Source organism: Eumetopias jubatus, unplaced genomic scaffold (assembly GCF_037043125.1).
Source record: "Eumetopias jubatus isolate StellerSeaLion01/CBP00866 unplaced genomic scaffold, mEumJub1_p1.0 scaffold_12, whole genome shotgun sequence".
Taxonomy (NCBI): Eukaryota; Metazoa; Chordata; class Mammalia; order Carnivora; family Otariidae; genus Eumetopias; species Eumetopias jubatus.
The window spans coordinates 72104913-72129148 of record NW_028274818.1 but is presented as its reverse complement, the minus strand read 5'-3'; the positions used below and the strand labels follow the sequence as shown (position 1 = coordinate 72129148).

Genomic DNA, 24236 nt, shown 5'->3' with positions numbered 1-24236 from the left:
AATCTCAGGGTCATGAGATAGAGCCCTGCATCCAGCTCTGTGCTCAGCTTGGAATCTGCTTGTCCCTCTTCTTGTCCCTCCCCCTGCACGTGCATGCATGCGTGTGCTCGCTCTCGCTCTTTCTCTCTAAAGTAAATAAAATCTTCAGAACATTGAAGAACTTAAAACAAATGTTACCTGACATAATTACAGAATTTAAGAAACCAAATGTTCGGACAGATTTCAGATGTGAGTAGCTAACCTGTGGTATCCGGTGGAAATTGAATAATGAAACTGTCCAGGTTGACTACTGAAAAGCAGAGAATTTCATGGTTATCGGCATAAAACTCTAGTAAAATAATTGGAGATGTTTGGGGCAAAAGCTAGAGGCTACATTGTAAAGAACTACAGTTTTTCCAGGATAGTATTTCTACTTTGTGGGAGAGCATTAATTCTACTTTTCACTGATTTGAAAGTACCTTTAGTTTATGGAATTTTAAACTTACAAAGCAAACTTATTTTTAAAGAAATATTTTACAGAACCCAAAACATTTATTTATTTTAAGATTTTATTTACTGGGGCGCCTGGGCGGCTCAGTCACTTAAGTGTCTGCCTTCAGCTCAGGTCATGATCTCAGGGTCGTGGGATCGAGCCCCGCGTCGGGCTCCCTGCTCGGCGGGAAGCCTGCTTCTCCCTCTCCCACTCCCCCTGCTTGTGTTCCCTCTCTCGCTGTTCTCTTTCTGTGAAATAAATAAAATATTTTTTAAAAAAAGATTTTATTATTTGACAGAGCACGAGCAGGGGGAGCAGCAGGCGGAGGGAGAGGGAGAAGTAGGCTCCCGACCTGGGGCTCGATCCCGGGACTCCAGAATCATGACCTGAGCCAAAGGCAGATGCTTCACCGACTGAGTCACCCAGGTGCCCCTCCATTTCATTTTTTTAAAAAAATTCTGGTTTAACCCACATTCAGTGATTTCGAAACCAGCCACCAAGATTGGTGGGTCACCTGTCTAGATCTACAGTCGGTGAAGCTCTTTGAGTTACGTGTCCGTGCCTTCTGAGAAAATTACCACATGTTTATTGAGGGCCTGCTCTGACTCTAGCATCATCATGGGAAAGACGGATGCGGGACTGTCCGGGACATCTCCCATGTGGTGTAGTGCTAGCAGTTCATTAATCATCTCAGCTGCCTCCTTGGTGCCTGATACTGCTCTGGTGCTAGGTGCTGCCCCGGGGACAAAGCAGACAAGAATCCTGGCCCTCCGTGGTGCTGGGGTGCAGATAAATAAATGCAGTGTGAATGTTGGGTGCCAAGCCCCATGAAGAAACCAAAGCAGGAGGGGGATCCTGATAGAGTGGGCAGGGAAGGCTTCCTGTGGAAGGTAGTATTAAGCACGGCCTGGAAGAGTGGGGAGGTGGCTGGGGAAGGGCGGCTCACGCCAAGGCAGCAGCCCGTGCCAGGGTCCTGAGGCAGGAGTGGTCTGGCATACTTCGGGGACAGCTAGAAGCCCTGGGCCAGTGCTGGGGGCGCTTTTGAGAGCAGTCAGGGCAGAGGTGTGCCTCTTCCGTCTTAGTGTGAGTCTCAGATTGAGATTTGGCTGATGGGTAAGACTGGGCATTGAGTTCAGAGTAAAGGCTAATGTTACGGAAGTTTTCTGAGGAAAATCCTTCCAAGTTTTTGTTACTGAGAAGGTAGGGCTGTCTTTCAGAACCAGTTGGTATGGTGGAAAAAAAAATCTCCTTCCGCCCTTAGTGCGCAGCAGTGCCAGAGAAAGCCCCTGCGGTGACATGGGGGTGCACACCCAGGTCCCTTAGGCGGGAGAAGCTGCGCTGCACCAGGCATGTGGTCAGGCCTCCCCCACCCTTCCTGCAATGCGTCTCGGGGTCCGTTTCCTGTCCCTGCTTGAGCTGTGCTGTCCCCTGTGTGGGCGCCCCTCACTCAGCCCTTTCCTGTTTCCACGTTTGCTTAAATCACAGGCCACACCGCCAGCCGAGTCTCACACCTTCACCAGGGTGAACCTAGTGTTAGTTGTCAGTCTGACAGTGAAAATGCTGTCTTGTTTTCACAAGCATTTCTTTAGTCTTGAGTGTGGTCAAGCATCTTCTGATTCAGAGCCATTGATGTTTCTCTTTTTGGGAATTGCCGTTTTTCTGTTAAGCTCTTGCCTTTTTTGTTACAGACCTATAAGTGACCTTTTAAAGTGTTAAGGAAGCTGGCCTTGTGCTGTTTGCCTGCTGACTTTAATTTTTTTTTTTTTTTTGGTAGCATGCTTATTTTTAGTTGTCCGTGTGTGTGTGTGTATATTTTAAAGATTTTATTTATGTATTTGACAGAGAGACACAGCGAGAGAGGGAACAGAAGCAGGGGGAGTGGGAGAGGGAGAAGCAGACCTCCTGCGGAGCAGGGAGCCTGATATGGGGCTCGATCCCAGGGCCCTGGAATCATGACCCAAGCCGAAGGCAGATGCTTAACGACTGAGCCACCCAGGCACCCCTATGTATATAGATCGATCGATCGATCTATATATTTTAAGCTTTATCCCCAGTGTGGGGCAGGAACTCACAACCCTGAGGTCAAGAGTTGCACACTCTACTGACGGCACCATCCAGGCGCCCCCATGTATGTATTTTTAAAATTAAATTTTATTTTTACTTTAATTTTTAAAATATTTATATATTTTTAAGTAATCTCTACACCCAGTGTGGGGCTCAGACTCACAAGAGTTGCATGCTCTGTTCACTGGGCCACCTGGCCCCCATGTGATGAGAACTTTTATGATTTATTGTATTTAATTATTTTGTGCTCCATAAATTTATGGTTTGTGGGTTATGTATTTTGTTTAGAAAGCATTTCCCCTTAAGTCATTAGAGAAAAAGATGTCAAGATGATCATTATTGGTAGGAAAGGCAAATCAAAACAACAGTGTGGTGTGACTTCATACCCACTCTGGTGGCTGGAATAAAAACCATAGGTGATAATGATGTACTTTGGAGTGTTGAGGTCCGGAGCCAGTGGCCAAGAAAGGATTCTTGAGATGTCTTTGGTGCAAAATGGTGGTTTTATTAAAGCATGGGGACAGGACCCGTGGGCAGAAAGAGCTGCATTGGGGTCTTGAGGAGTGACTGATTTTATGTAAGAGTATTTTTTGTTTTGTTTTTTAAGAGAGCTCAAGCGGGAGCAGGGGGGAGCAGAGGGAGACGGAGAAACAGGCTTCCCAGCTGAGCAGGGAGCTTGGGATCATGACCTGAGCTGAAGGCAGATGCTTAAGGACTGAGCCACCCAGGTGTCCCTGGAGATTGCTTTTTTTCTTGTAAATCATTAAGACAGTTGCAAACTGATGGAGATTCCTGTCCTGCATGAGTGTGATCTCTATCAGGTAACCACTTGTTTTTCCCTTTCCTTTGTTCCAGGGCATCCAGGAGGGCTTGAGGAATGTCACATATATTCCACCTTAGCGGGGGTTGGGGGGGACAGTTTGCGGGGTGTCAGCTTGTGCTTTGCCCTCAGCTCGCGTTCTGCCCCCTCATCAGGAACACGGCAGCAACTGGTGAGGGTGTGGAGAAGCCCGAGCCCTTGCTCCCTTGCTGGCGGGGATGTAAAGTGGTGCATCACTTTGGAAAACAGTCTGCAGTTCCTCCAGTGGTTAAACACAGTTACTATTCAACCCAGCACTTCCACTGCTAGGTGTATGCCCAGGAGACAATACGTCCTCACAGAGGCTTATACAACAGTGTTCACAGCACAGCCAAAAGGCAGAAACACCCCAGTTGCCCCTTAACTGACGAATGGATAAACAACACATGGTCTGACCATATAACGGATCATTACCCTGTGGCGCCTGGCTGGCTCAGTCAGAAGAGCATGCAACTCTTGATCTTGAGGTCGTGAGTTCGAGCCCCACGTTGGGGGTGAAGATTACTTAAATGTTTTTAAAAAGAGTATTACTCAGCTGTAAAAAGGAGTGAGGTGTGATATGTGTTACAGCGTGGACGAACCTTGAAAACCATTATATTAACTGAAAAAGGCCAGACACAGAGGACCGTGTATAGTATGATTCCATTTGTGTGAAATGTCCCAAACTGGCAAATCTACAGGGACAGAAAATGACTGCTAAGAGCTGGGGGAGTGGGGAGTTGTTGCTAATGAGCACGTGATTTCTTTCTGGGGTGATGACGTGTTCTGGGATTAGGTGGTAGTGATGGATGCACAGCTCTGTGAATGTGCTCACGCCCACTGAATTGTACACTTGGGGTGAATTTTATCTCCCTAAAGCTGTTCTTAAAATACCTTTTATGTTTTCTTCCAGTACTTTTAGCTTTTTTTTCCACTTTTATAGCCCATCTGGAATTTTTGATTTAATAAGTGAGAGAGGAAATTAATATGGTGGCTTAAATTAATGTGCTTTAACACAGTTAATAGTCTTTCCTCACGGTTTTCAAAAATCTTGGCCATTCATGCAAAAATTTAGTCGTCCATATGAATTTTGGAATTAGGTTGAATCTTTTAAAAAATTCTGTTTGAGTTTTCATTGGGCTCATGTTAAAGATAGAGGCTAATTTAGAGAATTGATGTCTGTCTTTATTTATTTATTTTAAGTAACTTTTATGCCCAGTGTGAGGCTCGAACTCACAACCCTGAGATCACAAGTCATGCTCTCCACCACCTGAGCCAGTCAGCTGCCCAGAGAATTGATGTCTTTAAATATTTACTCTTCCTGTCAAGGGACATTTCCCCAAGCTTTTTTGATCCTTTTGTAAATGTGTTTTACGTCCCTAGTAAATTTTTTTAGTGTGTTTTGTAATTAGGTAATTTTTATAGATAGGCTATTTTGTGAATAGGTTATAGATATACATAGCACAGAACTCACAAGGCACAAAGGTGTGTGCACTGAAAAGTACATCTCTGTCACTGCTACCCTCAGACACCAGTTACCCTCCTGGTTGCAACCCCCTTAGCCAGATTCTTGGTGTCCTTGCAAAGATATGCTTGGCTTGGGGTGCCTGGGTGCCTCAGTCGTTAAGCGTGTGCCTTCAGCTCGGGTCTCCCTGCTCGTGCTCTCGTGCGCACGCGCTCGCTCTCGTGCGCACGCGCTCGCTCTCGTGCCCTCTTTCAAATTAATTTAAAAAAAGTTTATTGTTAATTTTAAGTAAATATTTATGTGTTTTGGTTTTTTTTTAAAGATTTTATTTATTTATTTGACAGGGCGAGGGAGCACAAGCAGGGGGAACGTTAGAAGGAGAGGGAGAAGCAGGTCCCCTGCTAAGCAGGGAGCCCGATGCGGGTCTCAATCCCAGGACTCTGGGATCGTGACCTGAGCCGAAGGCAGACGCTCAACCATCTGAGCCACCCAGGCATCCCAGTAAATATTTATTTGATTGAAAAGGTATGCATTGAGAAGTCTTGCCCTCAGCTCGGTCCCCTTCTCCCCCACGCCCTCACCCTCCTAGGTCATCTCGGTTAGGAGTTGCTCCTACATCCTACCTGTGTTCGTGTGAATGCAGTAAGTACAGATGAGCCCCTGCCTCTGTATTTTAGTCACTGAGCAGACCCTGGAGAGCTTGCTGTGAAAGCACCACTGTTACCTTCCTGTCTTTTTCTTGACAGCCACGTAGTGTAGTGGTAGGAGTCCAGGAGTTGTTTGGGAGGCAGGCACCGTGGTTGAGGTACTGTTCTTCTCAGTACCACAGGGCATGTGGGTGGTTTCCAGGCATTTGCTGTTCTGTACAATGTTACAGTGTTATGGCCCTTTAGCTCTGTCTTTATATACAGGTTCAGGTGTATCCAGGGAGCGAAGTCTCCGCACACAACTGCCAGATATGAGAGGGTATATGCATTTGTAAACTTGACCAGTGTGGCCAAATCACCTTTCACTGGGTCAGGCCATTCTTGCTGCCCTGCGAGCCTCCCTCACGGGGCCACCAGAAGTACCGTCTGGAAGTTGCCCCTGAAGTAACACGGGTGTGTGGGCATCTCTCCCTTTATCTGAGCTGGTGAAGGTTAAGCGTGGTTGGAACTGGGGCACGGTGCCCATGTCGGGGCCTCAGAGTGGGGAGTGTTGATTGAGCTGCTGGGGCTGCCGGGCCCTGCCTGATGCCCTTCTTTCCTGTCCTGATGTACATTCCGCCAACTCTGTGTGGGAGAGTTGCTGCTGTGCTGTGTCCTCACCGACACTCGGGATTTCCAGACGTTCTAAATGTTTGTGAATTTGATGGTTACAAAGTGGTGTTTCGGTTGTGATATTAGTTGTATTTTGATAAATTGCCAGTGAAGCTGAACATCTTTTCATGGTTTATTGGCCATTTGTTTCCATTTCTGTGAAATCCTACTCATGTCTTTTGCCCCAATGTTTTCTTCTGGATTGGTTGACTTTTCTTATCATGTATTTTTGTATATACTCTTTTTTTTCTCAGAGGGAGAACCAGACTCCCCACTGAGCAGGGAGCCCGATGCGGGACTCGATTCCGGGATCATGACCCAAGCCAAAGGCAGTTGCTTAACCAACTGAGGCACCCAGGCGCCCCTTGTATATACTCTTTATGGGCACTAATCTTCTATCACTTCATCCTTTGTCAGTCAGGAATGATTGTTGGAAATGTGTTCTCCCAGGTGTAGCTCGCTGCTTCACTTTGATCCTGGTGTCTGTTTTTGTTTTTAGATTATTTATTTGAGAGAGAGGGGTGGGGTGAGCACATGCGCTGGAGCTTGAGGGGGAAAGACAGGGAGAGGCAGAGGGAGAAGCAGGGAGCCCAACACGGGGCTCCGATCCCAGGACCCTGGGATCATGACCAGAGAGGAAGGCAGATGCTTCACCGACTGAGCCACCCAGGCACCTCTTGTTTTGTTTTTTTTTTTTTGATGAACGGAAGTTCTTAATCTTTTTTTTTTTTTGAGATTTTATTTATTTATTTGACAGAGAGAGACACAGTGAGAGCAGGAACACAAGCAGGGGGAGTGGGAGAGGGAGAAGCAGGCTTCCCGCTGAGCAGGGAGCCCAATGTGGGACTCAATCCCAGGACCCTGGGATCATGACCTGAGCCGAAGGCAGACGCTTAACGACTGAGCCACCCAGGCGCCCAGAAGTTCTTAATCTTGATTTTGTCAACTATACCAGTCTTTTCCTTTGTGGTTTACCCAAGATTCTGTAAGCTAAGGCCTGTGGGTTGGGTTAGGCCCATGGCCTGTTTTTGTAAATAAAGTTTTATTGGGGCTCAGGCATGCTTATACTTTCACCTTTGTGGCCACTTTCCTGCCGTAATGGCAGAGTTGAGCAAGAGAGACCACAGGGCCCAGAAGGCCTAAAATATTTACTGTCTGTCCTTTCCAGGAAATGTTTGCCAACCTCTGTTTACTCCAAGGTCATAAAGATCATCTACTTCCATAAAAGTTGTTACCTGATGCATTTCTACCAAACAGGAGTAGGAGCCTTTATTTGAAGCTTTACTCATTCTCTCTTTGCTGGTAAACTTTCTCATGGGCTTCATTTTCAAGATAGGAGATTAGAAAAAACAGAACTAGCAATCACAGGCTAATTCTGGCTATAAACAAATTGTGTTTGGCCCAAATATATTTTTTTAAATATTTTATTTATTTATTTGACAGAGACACAGCGAGAGAGGGAACACAGCAGGGGGAGTGGGAGAGGGAGAAGCAGGCTTCCCACGGAGTAGGGAGCCCGATGCGGGGATCGATCCCAGGACCCTGGGATCATGACCTGAGCCAAAGGCACACGCTTAAGGACTGAGCCACCCAGGTGCCCCTTGGCCCAAATATTTTTTTAAAAAGTAGTTGCAAATATTTGAAGTCAGATTTCACATAAATATTTGAATTGCTTATTTCTTTTGAAAACTGAAAAGTTCTGGGAGTTTTGGTTTACATTCCACAATGGCAACAGTCTCTTGGGATACGGTGGCAGCTGCTGCCTCCTGCAGATGGACCTGCCCTCTCCAGTTAGGTGTAGTACCACATGCTCAGTTGCTCTTCATCCACACACAGCCCATTGGTGCCCTTTCTTTTTTTTTTTTTTTAAAGATTTTATTTATTTATTTGACAGAGAGCACAAGTAGGCAGAGAGGCAGACAGAGGGAGAAGAAGCAGGCTCCCCACCGAGCAGGGAGCCTGACATGGGGCTTGATTCCAGGACCCTGGGATCATGACCTGAGCCGAAGGCAGCCGCTTAACTGACTGAGCCACCCAGGCGCCCCTGTTGATGCCATTTCTTCATATAGTAAATTACTTGATTGATGGTCTAGTGCTAAAAACAGCCTTGCATCCCTAGGATAAACGTGCTTGGTCATTATGTAGTATCATTTTTACCTGTTGCAGGATTTGATTGGCTAATTTTTTATTACGGACCTCCATGTCTGTGTTCATAAGGGATATTGGTCTCTTATTTATTGTGTGCATGTAATGTCTCTGGCAGACTTTGATAATTAGGGTTATGCTGTCATCATAAAACTTGTCAGGAAATATTCACTCTGTTTTCTGAAATAGTTTGTGAATATTGGTCTTATTGTCTCTTCATATGTTTGATAGATTTCACTGGTAAAAATTCTGGGCATAGAATTTCATTTGTGGAAATTTTTTTTTTTTAAAGATTTTATTTATTTATTTGACAGAGAAAGAGAGCACAAGCAGGGGGAGCAGTGGAGGGATAGGGAGAAGCAGGCTCCCTGCTGAGCAGGGAGCCCGATGTGGGGCTCGATCCAAGGACCCTGGGATCATGACCTGATCCGAAGGCAGCCACTTAACAACTGAGCCACTCAGGTGCCCCTGTGGAGATGTTTTTGAAAACAAATTCAATTTCTTTTTTTTTTTTTAATTTATTTGAGAGTGAGAGAGAGAGCCCAAGAGGGGGTAGAGTCAGAGGGAGAAGCAGGCTTCCCGCTGAGCAGGGAACCCGATGCGGGACTTGATCCCAGGACTCTGGGATCATGACCTGAGCCAAACGCAGTCGCTCAAGCAACTGAGCCACCCAGGCACCCAAAAACAAATTCAATTTCTTTATTAGATATAAAGCAGTTTAGAATTTCTGTTTCATCTTTTGTCACCCTGGATAAATTTAATTTTTTTCAAGGTAATTTATCCATTTCACCTAAGTTGTTAAATTTCTTGCCATGAATTTGTTCAGAATATTTCCTTATTATCCTTTTAATGTCTGTAGATTTGTTATGATAACCCCAGCTTCATTCCTGATGTTAACGATTGGTGTTCTCTGGTTTCTTGATCAGTTCAGGGGTTTACCCATCACTCCTGTTGATCTTTTTTAAGAATCAGCTGTGGCTTTAATTTTCCTCAGTGTTTATTTTCTGTTTCATTGATTTGTACTCTTTGTTATTTCTTCCCTTCTATTTTATTTGGGCTGACTTTGTACTTTTTTCTAGGGTGAAACCTTAGGTCATTGATTTTAGACTTCTTTTCTAACCCAAGCATTTGAAGCTGTAAGTTTCCTGCTATGTGCTTCTGTGGGTGACCCCACGGCTTCTAACATACTGTGTTTTTATTATTGCTCAGTAATCTCCTTTTGATTTCTTCTTTGACCTATGGATCATTTAGTATATGTTGTTTAATTCCCAGATACTTGGGGTTTTCCTAGATGTTTTGTTATTACAGATTCTGACTTAACTCTAGTATTCAGAGAGCTTACTTGGTATGATTTCAGCCCTTCTAAGTTTATTAAGACTTGTGGCCCACTTACTGTGTTTCCTAGTGAATATACCATGTGCATTTGAAAAAATATGCTTTTCAAAAAGAACCGTATTTTACACTTGGGTGTAGTATTCGATGAGTAAGTCAAAGTATTTCATACTGTAGTTTAGACGATCTTTGCCTTGATTTATGTTTTCTTTTGGTCTCGTTCTATCAGTCGTTGAGAGAGAGACAGCTTTGACTTTCTTTTAAATCTTTTAGTTTTTTTTTTTAATTTTTTATTTATTTTAGAGAGCAAGAGAGAACAACCAAAAGTGGGGGGAGGGGTAGAGGGAGAGAGAGAAGCTCAAGCAGACTCCCCGCTGGACACAGAGCCTGACACTAGCTGATCCCACTGCCCTGAGATCATGACCTGAGCCGAAATCAAGAGTCGGACGCCTAACTGACTGAGCCACCCGGGCGCCCCTAATTCTTTCAGTTTTAATGTCACATTTTGAAGCTCTGTTATTAGACACCCAATTGTGATTAAGCTTTCCTGATGAATTGTATCTTTTATTCTGAAATATATCTTTTTCTCAAGTAATACTTGTTTTGAAGTCTGTTTTGTCTGATATTAATATGGCCTCCACCCTTGCTAGGCTTACTTTGTGCACGGTATCTCATGTTCCGTCCATTCCTTTTCAGTGTATTTAGTTTTTATATTTGTGTTTTTTATTTAAGATTTTATTTATTTGAGAAAGAGAGCATGCAAGTGGCGGGGGCGGGGTGGGTAGGAGCAGAGGGAGAGTCAGAATATTCCAAGCCGATTTCATGCCGAGCGAAAACAGGGCTTGATCCCGTGACCCTGAGACCATGACCCAAGCCGATATTGAGTCGGATGCTTACGGGGCGCCTGGGTGGCTCAGTCGGTTAATAAGCGTCTGCCTTCGGCTGAGGTCATGGTCCCAGGGTCCAGGGATCGAGCCCCACATCGGGCTCCCTGCTCCGCGAGAAGCCTGCTTCTCCCTCTCCCACTCCCCCTGCTTGTGTTCCTTCTCTTGCTATCTCTCTGTCAAAAAAAAAGAGTCGGATGCTTAACTGACTGAGCCACCCAGGCGCCCCTCTGTTTTTATATTTGAAGTGATTGCTTTGTAGACAGCATATCATTAAGTCTTGCTTTATCATTTCTGACAGTCTTTGCCTTATAATTGGAGCGTTTAGTCCATTAATATAAAATGCATTTATTGGTATAGTTGGTCTCTATTGTTTTATTGTCTCCTCTCATTTTTTCTCCTTCTTCCTTTTTTGCCTCTTTTTGGATCGGTAAATATTTTTTAGAATTCCATTTTAATTCATCTAATGCTTCTTTAGTTATACCTTCTTATGTCTTTTTTTTTTTAGTGGTTTGTCTGGTGAATGTAATGTTCATCTTTTTCATAGTCTGTTTAGAATTAGTATTGCAATACTTTGTAGAAAATGAAAAAAACTTACAACTGTATTAAAGTGCATTTCCTCTCTACTCCATCTTTTTTTTTTTTTCTTAAAGATTCTATCCATCCATTTGACAGAGTCACAGCAAGAGCAGGAACACAAGCAGGGGGAGCGGGGGAGGGAGAAGCAGGCTTCCCGCTGAGCAGGGAGCCCGATGCAGGGCTCCATCCCAGGACCCTGGGATCATGACCTGAGCCAAAGGCAGACGCCCAATGACTGAGCCACCCAGGCGCCCCATGTACTCCATCCTTTATGTGAGAGTTGTCATATGCATGGCATGTACATCTGTTATAAGCTCCATAAGACAATGTTTTAACTTTTGTTTAAGTTATTGTATATATTTTGTTTTATTTTTTTAAGATTTTATTTATTTTTTAGAGAGCACAAGCACTGGGAAGGGGTAGAGGGAGAGGGAGAAGCAGGCTCCCTGCTGAGTGGGGAGCCCCACATGGGGCTCGATCCAAGGACCCTGGGATCATGATCTAAGCCAAAGGCAGACGCTTAACCAAAGTCAGACTGAGCTACCCAGGTGCTCTATTGTATATATTTTAAAGAAATTAAGAGAAAAATACTTTTGTATTTATCTGGGTTGCCGTTTCTGATGCTCTGCCTTCTTCAAGATCCAGGTTTCCATCTGATATCATTTCCATTCAGCCTGCAGAACTATAGCATTTCCTTTCCTGCTGGTCTGCTGTTAAAGACTTCAAAGATGTACCGTTGTTTTCTGGAAGGTTCGCTGTCATTCACATTATTGTTCTCCCATGTAATGTGTCATTTTTCTCTGGCTGCTTCCAAGATTTTCTTTTTATTTAGTTTTCAGCAGTTGACTATGATGTGCCTGGGGGCTTTTCTTTGAAATTATCCTGCTAGTGGTTCACTGAGCTTTTGAATCTGTAAATTGATGTCTTTGATAAACTTTGGGGGAAATTTTCAATCATTACCTCAAATATTTTTTTCTGTCCTATCCTATTCTCTTTCCCCTCTCCTTTTGGAACTCCAGTTACATGTAGTTAAATCTTTTTTTCTGTCTATACCTGAGACCCTGTTTTTTTTTTAATCTTTTTTTCTCTCTGTTTCACACTGAATAATTCCTGTCATTCTATTTTCAAGTTCACAGACTCTTCTCTGGTGTCTCCACTTGGTTGTTAAGCCTTCTAATTAATTTTTAAATTTCAGATAACTGTATTTTTATACCTAGAATTTTCACTTGGTTCTTCTCTTACAATTTATATCTCTGAAATTTCCCACCTTTAATTTTGAACATATTTTACTATAGATCATACAGTATTGTAATGACTGTTTTAAAACCCTCTGATTCCAACATCTGGATCTTCTTGGCGCCAGTCTCCATTGATTGACCCTTCTCTTGAGCAGGGGTCACGTTTTCCTGTTTCTCTGTGTGTAGTAACTTGTTATTGCATCCTGGACATTGTGGATGTTACCTTGTGGAGTCTCTAGATTGTGTTATATTCCTCTGAAGAGTAGTTCTTGTTTTAAAGTGGGCTATTAAAAACTAGTTGGAGCCCAGCTGCAAGCAGAACCGTTTGATTTTTATTCTTAATGGGCTGTTTGCATTTTCCCCCCACATGCATGGTTCAGGGGGTCAGCCAGAGACTTAGAGGAGTTTATTCCCCAACCTGGGGGCTCCCTTTCTTTTACTCTCTCCTTTCTGGGACCCCCCCCCATGTTTTACCCTTTATGGTTACCCTAATCTCTCCTCTCGTTCTTCCAGCCAGAAAAATTATACATTGTGTGTGCATCAGCCAGCCACCCTTTGTAGAATCTGCCCCCATTCTGTGCTCTTCCCTTCTTCCAAGTGTTGGCTCTTACGCAGAAACTGCCTGCTTTTGCTGATTTCTCCAGAGCCTTTCAGGTAGTCCTTTTGTTGTGGTTCCTAAGTACATGGTTGTTATCCACAGGAGGTTTGGTTGGAGGCTGTAATGGCCTGTTGTACACAAAGTGGCACTCTGTAGTAAAGACAAAAAGTTAAATTGTTCTCTATTCTACATATGGTAAAAAGGGAGACTGTCCATTTGGGATATGTAATTCCAAGAAAAGAGTCTGCATATTTCTCACGGTTTAAAATACTAAGTATGTCTGTATCTAAAGTACTGTACTTAAGATGTCATCATAAGGGGCGCCTGAGGGGCTCAGTTGATTAAGCGTCTGCCTTTGGCTCAGGTCATGATCCCAGGGTTCTGGGATCAAGCCCCGGATCGGGCTCCTGTTAACCGGGGAGCCTGATTCTCCCTCTCTCGGCCCCTCCCCCCGCTTGTGCGCGCGCGCGCGCGCGCGCGCGCTCTCTCTCTCTCTCTCTCTCTCTGTCAAATCTTAAAAAAAAAAAAAAAGTCATTATAAGAAGCAAAACCATAGTAAGAATGGGCGCTTGGGTGGCTCAGTAAGTTAAGCATCCAACTCATGATCTCAGGGTTGTGAGATCCAATGTGGGCTTCCCCTCCCCCCCCCCAGCATGGAATCTGTTTCTTTTTCTTTTTTTTTCTTTATTATTTTTTAAAGATTTTATTTATTTGACAGAGAGCACAAGTAGGCAGAAAGGCAGGCAGAGGGAGAGTGAGAAGCAGGCTCCCTGCCGAGCAGGGAGCCCGACACGGGGCTCGATCCCACGGCTCCGGGATCATGACCCGAGCCAAAGGCAGTTGCTTAACCGACTGAGCCACCCAGGTGCCCCTGGAATCTGTTTCTCTCCCTCTTCTCCTTCTGCCAGTCCCCTGCTTGTGCACATGCACTCTCTCTCTCTCTCTAAAAATCTTAAAAAAAAAGGAGAGAGAACTGATAGGGCACCTGGGTGGCTCAGTCGGTTAGTGTCATGCCTTCGGCTCAGGTCATGATCCCGGGGTCCTGGGATCGAGTTCCACATCAGGCTCCCTGCTCAGTGGGGAGCCTGCTTCTCCCTCTGCCTCTCTCTGTCTCTCATGAATAAATAAATAAAATCTTTAAAAACAAACAAAAAAACCATATTAAGAACAATGGCAGATGTAGAGGGGAGATGAGTGATTAGAACAAAAAAAAGTATCCAGTGTGTTTTGACTCCTTTGCCTTACTTGGCTGCCCCTGTAGGCAGTTACATTTTTAATTCTTGCTTCTTCCTGAGAAATGGCCCTGCAGGACCACTACCACTGTCTTTTGGCTGACCGAATGTCCTGTGTCTGAGCATGGTGATGTTTGTTGTGATAAAAGTTGCATGTTTGTAAGGAGAGCTGCTTCTGCACTAGAGGCCATGGAGTAGGGAGAAGTTTGTGCCCTCTTGCCTTCCTTGAGTTTGATACTAAGAAACACAGACTTGTTTCTGCCCTTGGGTGGTGACGTGTTCTCTCTGAGCAAAGTCAGTAGTAGAGGGGCGTCTGGGGGGCTCAGTTGGTTATGTGTCTGACTCTTGATCTCAGCTCAGGTATGGATCTCAGGGTTGTGAGGTCAAGCCCCGCGCTGGGCTCCACGCTGGGCATGGAGCATACTTAAAAAAAAAAAAAAAAATAGGCCACAAGCTGGCTTAGAGCTGCAGTTCGAAATGAGCAGTGTAGGAAGTAAGTGCTGTGAATTCATAGTAGGGAGAGGTGGTTATGAGGTGCTGGGGTTGGGAGCACCTCACCCTGGACTCTGAAACAGTTCGGGTAGAGAGAGGGACATGCTTGCAGCCTGAGGAAACAGCATGAGCACTGGCAGGGGTGTGTGGAGTGTCAGATTCAAACTGTTCCCATTTTGTGCGACCCCAAACCACCACACAGAGTAACACACAGACATGGCTGCCTGGCACTGAAGCTTGTGGTTTTTCCTTCAGGGTGTAGAGGAAGCGTGAAGACAGATACTGTATAGATAGTGTTTGTATCTGCTTCGGGCTGATTGCACTGTTGGTTTATTCATACAGTCATTGTGCGAAGTATAACTCTCAGTCAAATTTGCTCTCAGTAGTGCTGTTGATTACTTTAGTCTTGGAATTAAATGGAAGGTCTGAAAGCCCTGGTTGGAAATATGGATTGGTTATTTGTTCCTTTTTCCTTACGAGGAAGACTTCTCTGTTTCTCCCATCATGAATAACAGATCATTCCAAAAAGATCGTATTCAGTGGGAAAAACAACAGGAATAGGGAAAATGAGACATGGGAAAGTGTGTTGAGTCTTGGAGTGAGGAAGGCCTTTACCAATAGGACTAATTTTGGAAGGCCGTGCACCTCGCCTCTGGTGGCTATGTCAACTTTACGGAGTCCGTGGCTACACTTGGCCGCCTCCTCATCCGGAACGTGGAACAGAAGCTGTACTGGTACTAGAAGCTCTATGAAGGGCAACCGATGCATCTGCCACAACGAGCTGCTCACCATCATCCACATCCATCATCCGGGCCATTAACCCCTGCAGCGACTTGACTTTGAGTGCGGAGGAGTCACCGATATGGTGTTCTCCAAGATTGATGTCAGTGGCAATGAGGAACCTTCCCAGAGGAGCTCATGGAAGGCATTTGGAAGGACCCAGATGCCCCTGGACATGCTGACATGGAGCCTGGACCTCACCCGCATCATGTGCAGGTGCCAGAACGGCAAGCAAAATGAGGGTGCGGGAAGGAGGCTGGTGATGGGGAGACTGAGGCAGCCAGCTGAGCCCGTTGCCAGGCTGCTTTTCTGTATTGGGGAGGGGGTGTGTGCTGGTGCCTGGGGTCGTCATCATTGTAATACTAGATACAGCCTACTGAAAAACAAAAACGAAGACTAAGTTCATTAAACTCTGAAGTACTCTACAAGTCAGTAAGAAAAATACTATAGTAGAAAAATGGTCAGGATATCAGAAGTTCATCATGAAAAAAGGAAATAGAAAATATTTAAAAATATGGGTAGGTGCTCAGGTCTTGCTCGTGGCAAGAGAAATGTAAATGAAAACTACAGTAAAAATTTTACCCGACCCAGGACACCTGGGTGGATCAGTCGTTAGCGTCTGCCGTCAGCTCAGGTCGTGGTCCCAGGGTCCTGGGATTGAGCCCTGCACCAGGCTCCCTGCTCGGTGGGAAGCCTGCTTCTCCCTCTCCCACTCCCCCTGCTTGTGTTCCCTCTCTTGCTGTGTCTCTGTCAAATAAATAAAGAAAACCTTTAAAAAATATTTTAAAAAAGGGCGCCTGAGTGGCTCAGTCGTTAAGCGTCTGCCTTTGGCTCAGGTCATGATCCCAGCGTCCTGGAATTGAGCCCCGCATTGGGCACCCTGTTCACCTGGGAGCCTGCTTCTTCCTCTGCCTACCCTTCCCCTTGCTTGTGCTCTCTCTAACAAAAAAATAAAATCTTAAAAAAAAATTTTTTTTACCTGACCTATAGGCAGAGGTCCAAAGTTTCCCTAAGGCCATCCTAGCAGGAGTGTGAGGTGACACACCCCTGTGCTGCTCCCGGAATGTGAGCCGACGGTCCCTGGAGGGTGACTTGGCAGCACTGACCATATTGTAATCTGGACATAACCTGGGACCTGGTGAGCCCACTTCTAGATGTGTACACCGACATGTGTCCATGCAGGAATGAAATGACACGTGGTTGAGAATGTTTTTTATTTTGAAACTTTTTACTCTGGAGTGTTTTCTACCTTACAGAGCTGTTCCTGCTGTAGTGCACAGGGTCCCCTTGCCTTAGTTTCTCCTAATGTTAACATCTTACGTCACCATGGTATGAGGATTAGAAATGAGTAGCAGTGGTGCTGATTCATGGGCCTGTCTTACTCAAATTGAGTCAGTTTCCCCACTGATGTCCTTCTCTGTCCAGGGTCCTACACCGCAGGTCCTTTCCGGCTGTGATGGTTCCTCGGTCTGTGTGTGTCCTTCATGATCGTGACACTTTGGAAGAGTACTGCCCGTTATCTCATAGGATATCCCTAGATTTGGGTTTGTCTGATGGTGTTTTTATGATTAGGTCGAGATGCATTTTTGGCAAGACAAGCAGGGAAGGGAGGCCATGCCCTTCCACGCCACCAGGATTGCAGGGTGTTGACCTGTCTCACTCCTGGTGACAGTGACTGTGGTCATTTGGTCAGGAGGTATCTGGCACTTCACAGCAAACGACTGTTTTTCTCTTTGAAATCAGTGTGTGTCTTGTGGGGGATACTGTGAGATTTTGCGAATGTTCTCATGGACATTTAAACCATCCACAGTTTCTCCCTGTCACAGCTGCAACTGTGCTTGCCGAATGGGGACTGCACCATTAATTGTAATTCTGCTGTGAGGAAGAGGTCTTCTGTCCCCCGTTTATTTATAAGTCAGCTAAGTGTGGACTAACTGATGCTTATTTTATTCGCCGGCTGTAAGCTTACAGTCCATTACCATCATCCTTTTGTTGCTCAGACGGTCCTAGGTTTTGCCTTTGGGACTGCCTTCCAGTTGGAGCCTGTGCACTTTTGGAGACCCCATCCTTGGGGCCCTTCCTCCCTTTCTGGCACCATCTTTGTGTTCTCCAGCAGCCCTGGAGATGGCATTTACACACCAAGGTCTGGGTGTGGGGAAGGTGACCAGAGTGGCCCGTTCTGGGACAGTTGTCCTCCCTGTGCGGGTGTGCTGCTGGTGTGTCGTGGCCTCTGCCCCCCCCAACCCCCCACCTCCGTATTTGTTCCGGCACCAGTCTGTGAATCAGCGAGAATCTCCCATCCATTTCCAGTGCAGCACCCCCCCGGTGCCGCCAGGCCTCCTCCTTCCCCTTCGGTAACTGCTTCCTCCTGCCATGGGACCCACAAGCTACTTACTTGCCTGATCCGAGTAGCTGCCGAAAGCCGTTTCAGAAGCGCTCACAATTCTGCTGCAGTAATTATATGCGGTGCTCTCTGAGGCTGACTTGACAACCACAGTACCATTTTTGAAGTCATTTAGGTTCTTGTCTTTTAGGGTGCTTAGGTTGTTCATAATACAGCTATGCGTATCTGTTATGGTTTCTGTCTCATTGAATGTGCCCCGCACCCCCCACAGGTGCTCCTAGTTACTCTTCGGTTGTGCAAGAAAGAACTGTGGTTTTGAGAGTCGGATATACAAAAGGGCATACTCAGAAATGTCATATTCCCCTCAGCTCTGCTCCCCTGTCCCCAACTCCCCCACTCTTTCTCTTGTGTTCCCACATACCCATTATGGGTTGAGTTGTTGCCTCCCAAAAAGATGTTGAAATCCTGACCTCCATGACCTGTCATTGTGACCTTATTTGGAAATAGGGTCTTCGCAGCTGATCAAGTTAAGATGGGGCTGTTAGGGTGAGCCCTGGTCCAGCATGACCATGTCTTTATAAAACGGTGGAATTTGGACACAGAGTCTGACGTGCAAGAGGTCGGACCCCATGTACAAGCCAAGGGACACCTGAGGCTATGGAATCGAGGAGAGGGGCCTGGGACAGATTCTTCCTTGCAGTCTCAGAAGGAACCAGCCCTGCCAGCACTCTGATTTTGGACTTCTAGCCTCCAGAACTTGAGATGGAAAATTCCTGTGGTTTCAGCTGCCCAGTCTGTGGTGCTTGGCCACAGGAAGCCCAGGAAACAGCACATACCTCTTCTAGGTGTTCAGTTTCTTGTGGTTTGAATTGTGTGTCCCGAAAAGATACATCCACGTGCTAACCCCGGGTACCTGTGAATGTGACCTTATCTGGAAATAGGGTCTTTGCAGATGCAAATAAAGATGAGGGTGTACTGGATTAGAGGGAGCCCCAAAATCCAATGTCACTGGTGTGTCTGACAGGGAAATTGGGACACGGGAGATACACACGGGGAGTGAAAACAGAGCTTGGAGCCAGGCAGCTGCGAGTCAAGGAACGCCAGGACTGCTGACAGCACCCCAAGATGGCAGAGGTGTGGACAGACTTCCTCAGAGCCTCTGGGAGGAACTAGCCCTGCTGACACCTTCAGTTTGGACTTCTGGCCTCCAGAACTATGAGGGGATGGGTTTCTGCTGTCGTTAGCCACCCAGCATGTGCTGCTTCGTTCCAGCAGGCCTGTGAAATGATCTCACAAGTTTCTGGTTCATCCTGCCTGTGTTTCTTGTGCACAGAGCGGTGAAACATGTATATTTTTCTGCATCGTCTCCTTTCATCCATCAAGGAGGGTAACGTGGTAGATAATTCTTTGGCACTACAGAGCATTATTTTTTAACAGTACAAGACAAGAAACAGTTTAAACATCCATCAATTGAGTGCTAAATACCCATTACAGTGGAATAGTACTTGTTCGTTAAAAAGAATGAGGAGCTCTGTGTCCTGACATGGAATGATCTGTGAGATGTGTTATTTTTATCTAAAAAAATTTTTAAGATTTTATTTCTTTGAGAGAGAGAAAGTGAGAGAGAGAAAGCCTGAGAGAGGGGAAGGTCAGAGGGAGAAGCAGACTCCCTCTTGAGCAGGAATCCTGATGCCGGACTCTATCCTGGGACTGCAGGATCATGTCCTGAGCTGAAGGCAGATGTTTAACTGACTGAGCCACCTAGGTGCCCTTATTTAAGTTTTTATTTTAATTTTTAAACTGTGTGGATAAAGTGAACAATGGAGTTAGGCCCAGGTAATTAAATACTTAGACTGTTTGGAAATTGAATATTTAGGGTTTTTTTTTTTTTTTTAAGATTTTATTCACTTATTTGAGAGAGTGAGCACGCACGAGCAGGGTGAGGAGAAGAGAGAGAAGCAGACTCCCCGCCTAGCAGGGAGCCCGATGCGGGGCTTGATCCCAGGACCCTGAGATCATGACCTGAGCTGAAGGCAGACATCCAACCGACTGAGCCACCCAGGCACCCCCAAAACTGTCAGTTTTTTAAAAATTAGTGTATTTAAAAACTGAAAACCAGCAAATGATCTCCCCTAATCAGGAAGGGGACTCACAGTGTCTCACGTTAGTTTTCTGACTTCTTGCTCAGCACAGCAGACTGAGGAGCGACTGTGAGGGAAGAAGGCAAACCCCTCTCTCCAACACTGTGGTCTGCAGCCTGGCGTGCTGGACAGCCACCCCCTGTGGACACCTCCAGCCCACCCTGCAGGACGGAACCCACCTTTAGCAGGAGCCCCTCAAGACAGCATCGCTCACTGGCGTTGGTTTAGTAGGTGCTTAATGCCCAAGGCTTTTAAGGAGACAGGTCAGACACTGCAAGACATCCCGTGTCAAAGTTTAGACCTGCATGAGCTGCACCCACCTGCTGTGTACGACACACGTTGGTCAGAAAGGAATGATTCACAATGTCCAGAAAGGACCTGGAGGTTTCAAAACAATGTATCAACTTGTGGGAGTCTGCCTCTCCCTCTCCCTCTGGCCCTCCTTCAGCTTATACCCTCTCTTGCTCTTTCTCTCTCTCTCAAATAAAATCTTTAAAAAAAATAAAATGCTCTTTTAAAAAATACCTGACAGTTTTGGACACCAGTTTAGAACATGGTGAGACTGTTTTGGAACATTAATATAAAAATTTGGATCCCTCTTAGGGGTATATTTTTCCCCCCTCTTTTTCATGGTTGTCACACGGTAAGGAAGGCTGGTGTGTGTTACTGCGGGCTCAGAGGGGGGGGCTGTGAGCGCCAAGGCATGTTTGAGTTTGGTGGGTTTGTGCAGGATCCCTCCCAGGCCACACGGAGTGATGATGAGGGCCTCTGCCCACCTCCTGCAGCTCTGCCCCTGAGTTGGGATTCTTTCTTGGAATTTGATGTGTGTGAGGATGTGTTACCAAACCGTACGGTGAAGTGCCCGCCGTGTGTCTGGCCCTGCCACCCCGAGTGCTCCCGATCTCGTCTGAGATACCCACCGGCTGCTCAGCATTCGGTCACTTCGAATTTCCCCTGGGTGACCTTGGGGCTTTTGATCAACGGCCTGCCTTAGAGATCTCCACGTTAGCGTTTGCAGGACCTACCAGACATGTTTCCGATGTCTTACTAAATGTTTGTTCTTTCTGCTTGTCTTACCAGGAAAACCCTTTCTGTGTCCTTGGCGGACCCCGGCCCAGTCCAGGAACCCCAGGCAAAGCCTGGCATCGAGCTTCCACGCTGGACGGCTCTTCAGCTCACAGGCTGTGGAGGACCGGACGGAGGAGCCCCTGCACTCCATCATCAGCGGCACCGAGACCGTGCAGGGTACTGTGCGCAGCCGGCCTGTGAGGGGAAGTTCTTGAGGCAGAAGCAGTGATTGATAGAGCCACCCACTTGCTTCAGTCCGAGGGAGGGTTCCCCCAAACAAAGCATCCTCCGTTTCCTGCTTGGCCAGGAGCTGCTGACTGCCAGCCTGGTGTGTCTTGCCCCCTCTGGTGGTCACCCGTGAGCTCGCGGCCGGCCACTCGGTGTGGTGATTCATGGCCCATCTGCTAATAATCATGGAAGCAGGATATAAACCCAGCCATTGGCTGTGCCGACGCAGGCCTGCACGCTCAAGCTGTCCTGTCACCTCAGAAGTCTAGAAAAGCAGTCTCTGCAGCCAGTACTCACGTGGGTCCGTTTCTGGCTTTCACATGAGATGACAACACAGTCTCTGATGTTTGGGTTAAGAAGTGAAATTTTCTTGTTCATTTGTTTTCTAAATAAATCATTTGGAAACCATGGTTTTGAAGAGCAGAATCTAGGGTCTGGTTATTAGAGCCAGTCCGCTTCTCATGTCCTTGGGAAGTGCCGGCCCCGACTGGCCCTCGAGGTAGTGGCCTCGAGGGGACGGGTCTCAGTGGTGGGAAGCAGGGGAGGCTCCCTTTGCCCCTTCCTGTGGATAGAGGGGGCCCCTGGCTTGTCCTTTCTGACACCTCCTCCCTGAGAGCCCCAGTGACGTAGTTTCTTTTTTTTCACTCCTTTTTTTTTTTAAGATTTTATTATTTTTTTAAAAAATGTTTTATTGTTATGTTAATCACCATACATTACATCATTAGTTCTTGATGTAGTGTTCCATGATTCATTCTTTGTGCATAACACCCAGTGCTCCATGCAGAATGTGCCCTCTTTAATACCCGTCACCAGACTAACCCATCCCCCCACCCTTCTCCCCTCTGGAACCCTCAGTTTGTTTTTCAGAGTCCATCGTCTCTCATGGTTCGTCTCCCCCTCCGACTTACTCCCCTTCATTCTTCCCCTCCTGCTTTAAGATTTTATTTTTAAGTAAACCCTACACCCAGCGAGGGACTGAACTCACAACCCAAGATGGAGAGTCACATGCTCCACTGACTCAGCCAGGCGCCCCTTTTGTTCACTCTTTTGAAAAATGTTTAAAATTCATTACCTGAAACATTCTTTTGAATGTTACATAGCATACCATAAAAATAAAAACTAAACTTTTCTGCTTGTGTCTGATTCATTACCAGGTTCCATTTCCAAACACAAGTTCCAGGCTGAGACAAAGAAGCTTCTGGACATTGTTGCCCGTTCCTTGTACTCAGAAAAAGAGGTGCAGTATCTGTTCATCACTCCCAGTGCTAGCAGCGTTTCTTTTTGAAAAAACGATTTTTATGCTACTCTAGGGAAATGCCAGGTAGTGTAATAACTGTGAGAATGCATTAAATTTGGACAGGTCTGGATCTTAGTTACCAGCAAGAGTATTTTTACTAAAATCTGTTTGGATTTCATGGACAGATAGGCCCAGATGACTCTTCGTGCTAGATTGACTCCGGGAGTTACTTTTGCTGATAGTTTAGAAGCCTCCCCACCCCCCAGATACTTGGCGTGGGGGCCCTGGGGCTCATTTCTTTGGCGGTGGCAGTATGCTCTGAGGCCCTGTGTTACCGTGTCACGTGGCGGGTGGTCACCAGGTGACCACTAGATGAACGGCGGGGCTATGGGAGGAAGGCCCCCCAGCCCCATGTGGAGAGAATAGGGGCTGAAAGGCAGTGAGGAACGACAGGCTGTGGGAGAAGTCGAGAACAAGTGGTCCGTTGTGTCCATGTTCGTTATTGCTAGAATGCAGAGGGGAATTTTGGGGAAGGGTAAAGCACAAAATTCCAATGTTAAAAGGGACTTTTTAGGAAATACTTTCCAGGCTTGTGCTGCCGCACGCCATATTGAGGTATCCCTGTGATCTCCAGCTTCTGTGCCCTTGGGGTCACATCACCGTGCTTCCTCCCTCACCTGCAGGAAGAAGGTCTGTTTGAGGCAAAGGTGCTTCTCAGACACAGGTAGTTGGACCATGTGGCCCTTTCCTCCCCAGAGCGTGGTAGGCCTTCACTAAAGAAAGCCAGAGTCTTCAAGGCGTAGAAGAAACAGGTGTCAGGGGATATTTTGACATCCTTGGTCAAGAGTTGGGCAAGAAGTGGTGGCACGGGGCTCTTCAAGTTTGAGCTGACATAACAGATCGGCACCTGCTTGATTTTCAGGACAGAGCAGCATGGTTAGAGTTCACTCCTTAAAGCAGTGTCAGGGAGAAGCCCTGGGCCTTGAGTCATTTTGGGAGCTGCCTTGGAGAAACTCTCTGAGAAAAGTGGGAGGTCTTTATGGTTAAAACACTGAATATTCTTTGGTAGTTTTCCCCGGACTTTGAACACACGCTGTGGGTGCTGCTGACCAGGACGGCCTGTGGCGCTGGCATCTTCTTTCTGCTCCTGTAGGTGTTCATACGGGAGCTGGTCTCCAACGCCAGTGACGCCTTGGAAAAGCTGCGTCACAGGCTGCTGTCTGAAGGCCAAGTGCTGCCGGAAATGGAGATCCACTTGCAGACGGACGCCGAGAAAGGCACCATCACCATCCAGGTACCCCCTTCTGAGTGCCCTGCCCCCAGCGCTACCCCCTTCTCTCCTGGGGCAGGGGGGCTGGACCTGCCTTTTCATTCCATCTCCAGGCTCCAAGTGACGCGCCATCTGTCTTTGTTGTTGACTCTTGTTTTATTTTTTTTTATTTTATTTTTTTAAAGATTTTATTGATTTATTTGAGAGAGAATGAAAGAGAGAGAAAGCACATGAGATGGGGGGAGGGTCAGAGGGAGAAACAGACTCCCCGCTGAGCAGGGAGCCCAATGCGGGACTCGATCCCGGGACTCCAGGATCATGACCTGAGCCGAAGGCAGTCGCTTAACCAACTGAGCCACCCAGGCGCCCTGACTCTTATTTTAATTTACTATAAAAATAACCCTTGTTCAGTATAGAAAATTTGGAAAACACAAAAGAAGCAAGTTTAAGGCTTCATTTGGGGCTGACAACTGTTACCGTGTTAGTGTAGGTTTTTGGTGTCTGTGCATTTATTTACGTATCTAAACGTTG

At 46.3% G+C, this 24236-nt stretch overlaps 1 protein-coding gene across 1 annotated transcript in view; it reads left to right on the top strand.

The window, feature by feature from the left end:
* Positions 1 to 24236, top strand: part of TRAP1 (TNF receptor associated protein 1) — a 51526-nt gene that overhangs the window by 6233 nt on the left and 21057 nt on the right. Inside the window, exons 2-4 of the mRNA XM_028117551.2 lie at positions 20983 to 21147; positions 22353 to 22435; positions 23589 to 23729. Coding sequence (XP_027973352.2) covers positions 20983 to 21147; positions 22353 to 22435; positions 23589 to 23729 — 389 coding nt within the window. The remainder of the gene's footprint in view (positions 1 to 20982; positions 21148 to 22352; positions 22436 to 23588; positions 23730 to 24236) is intronic.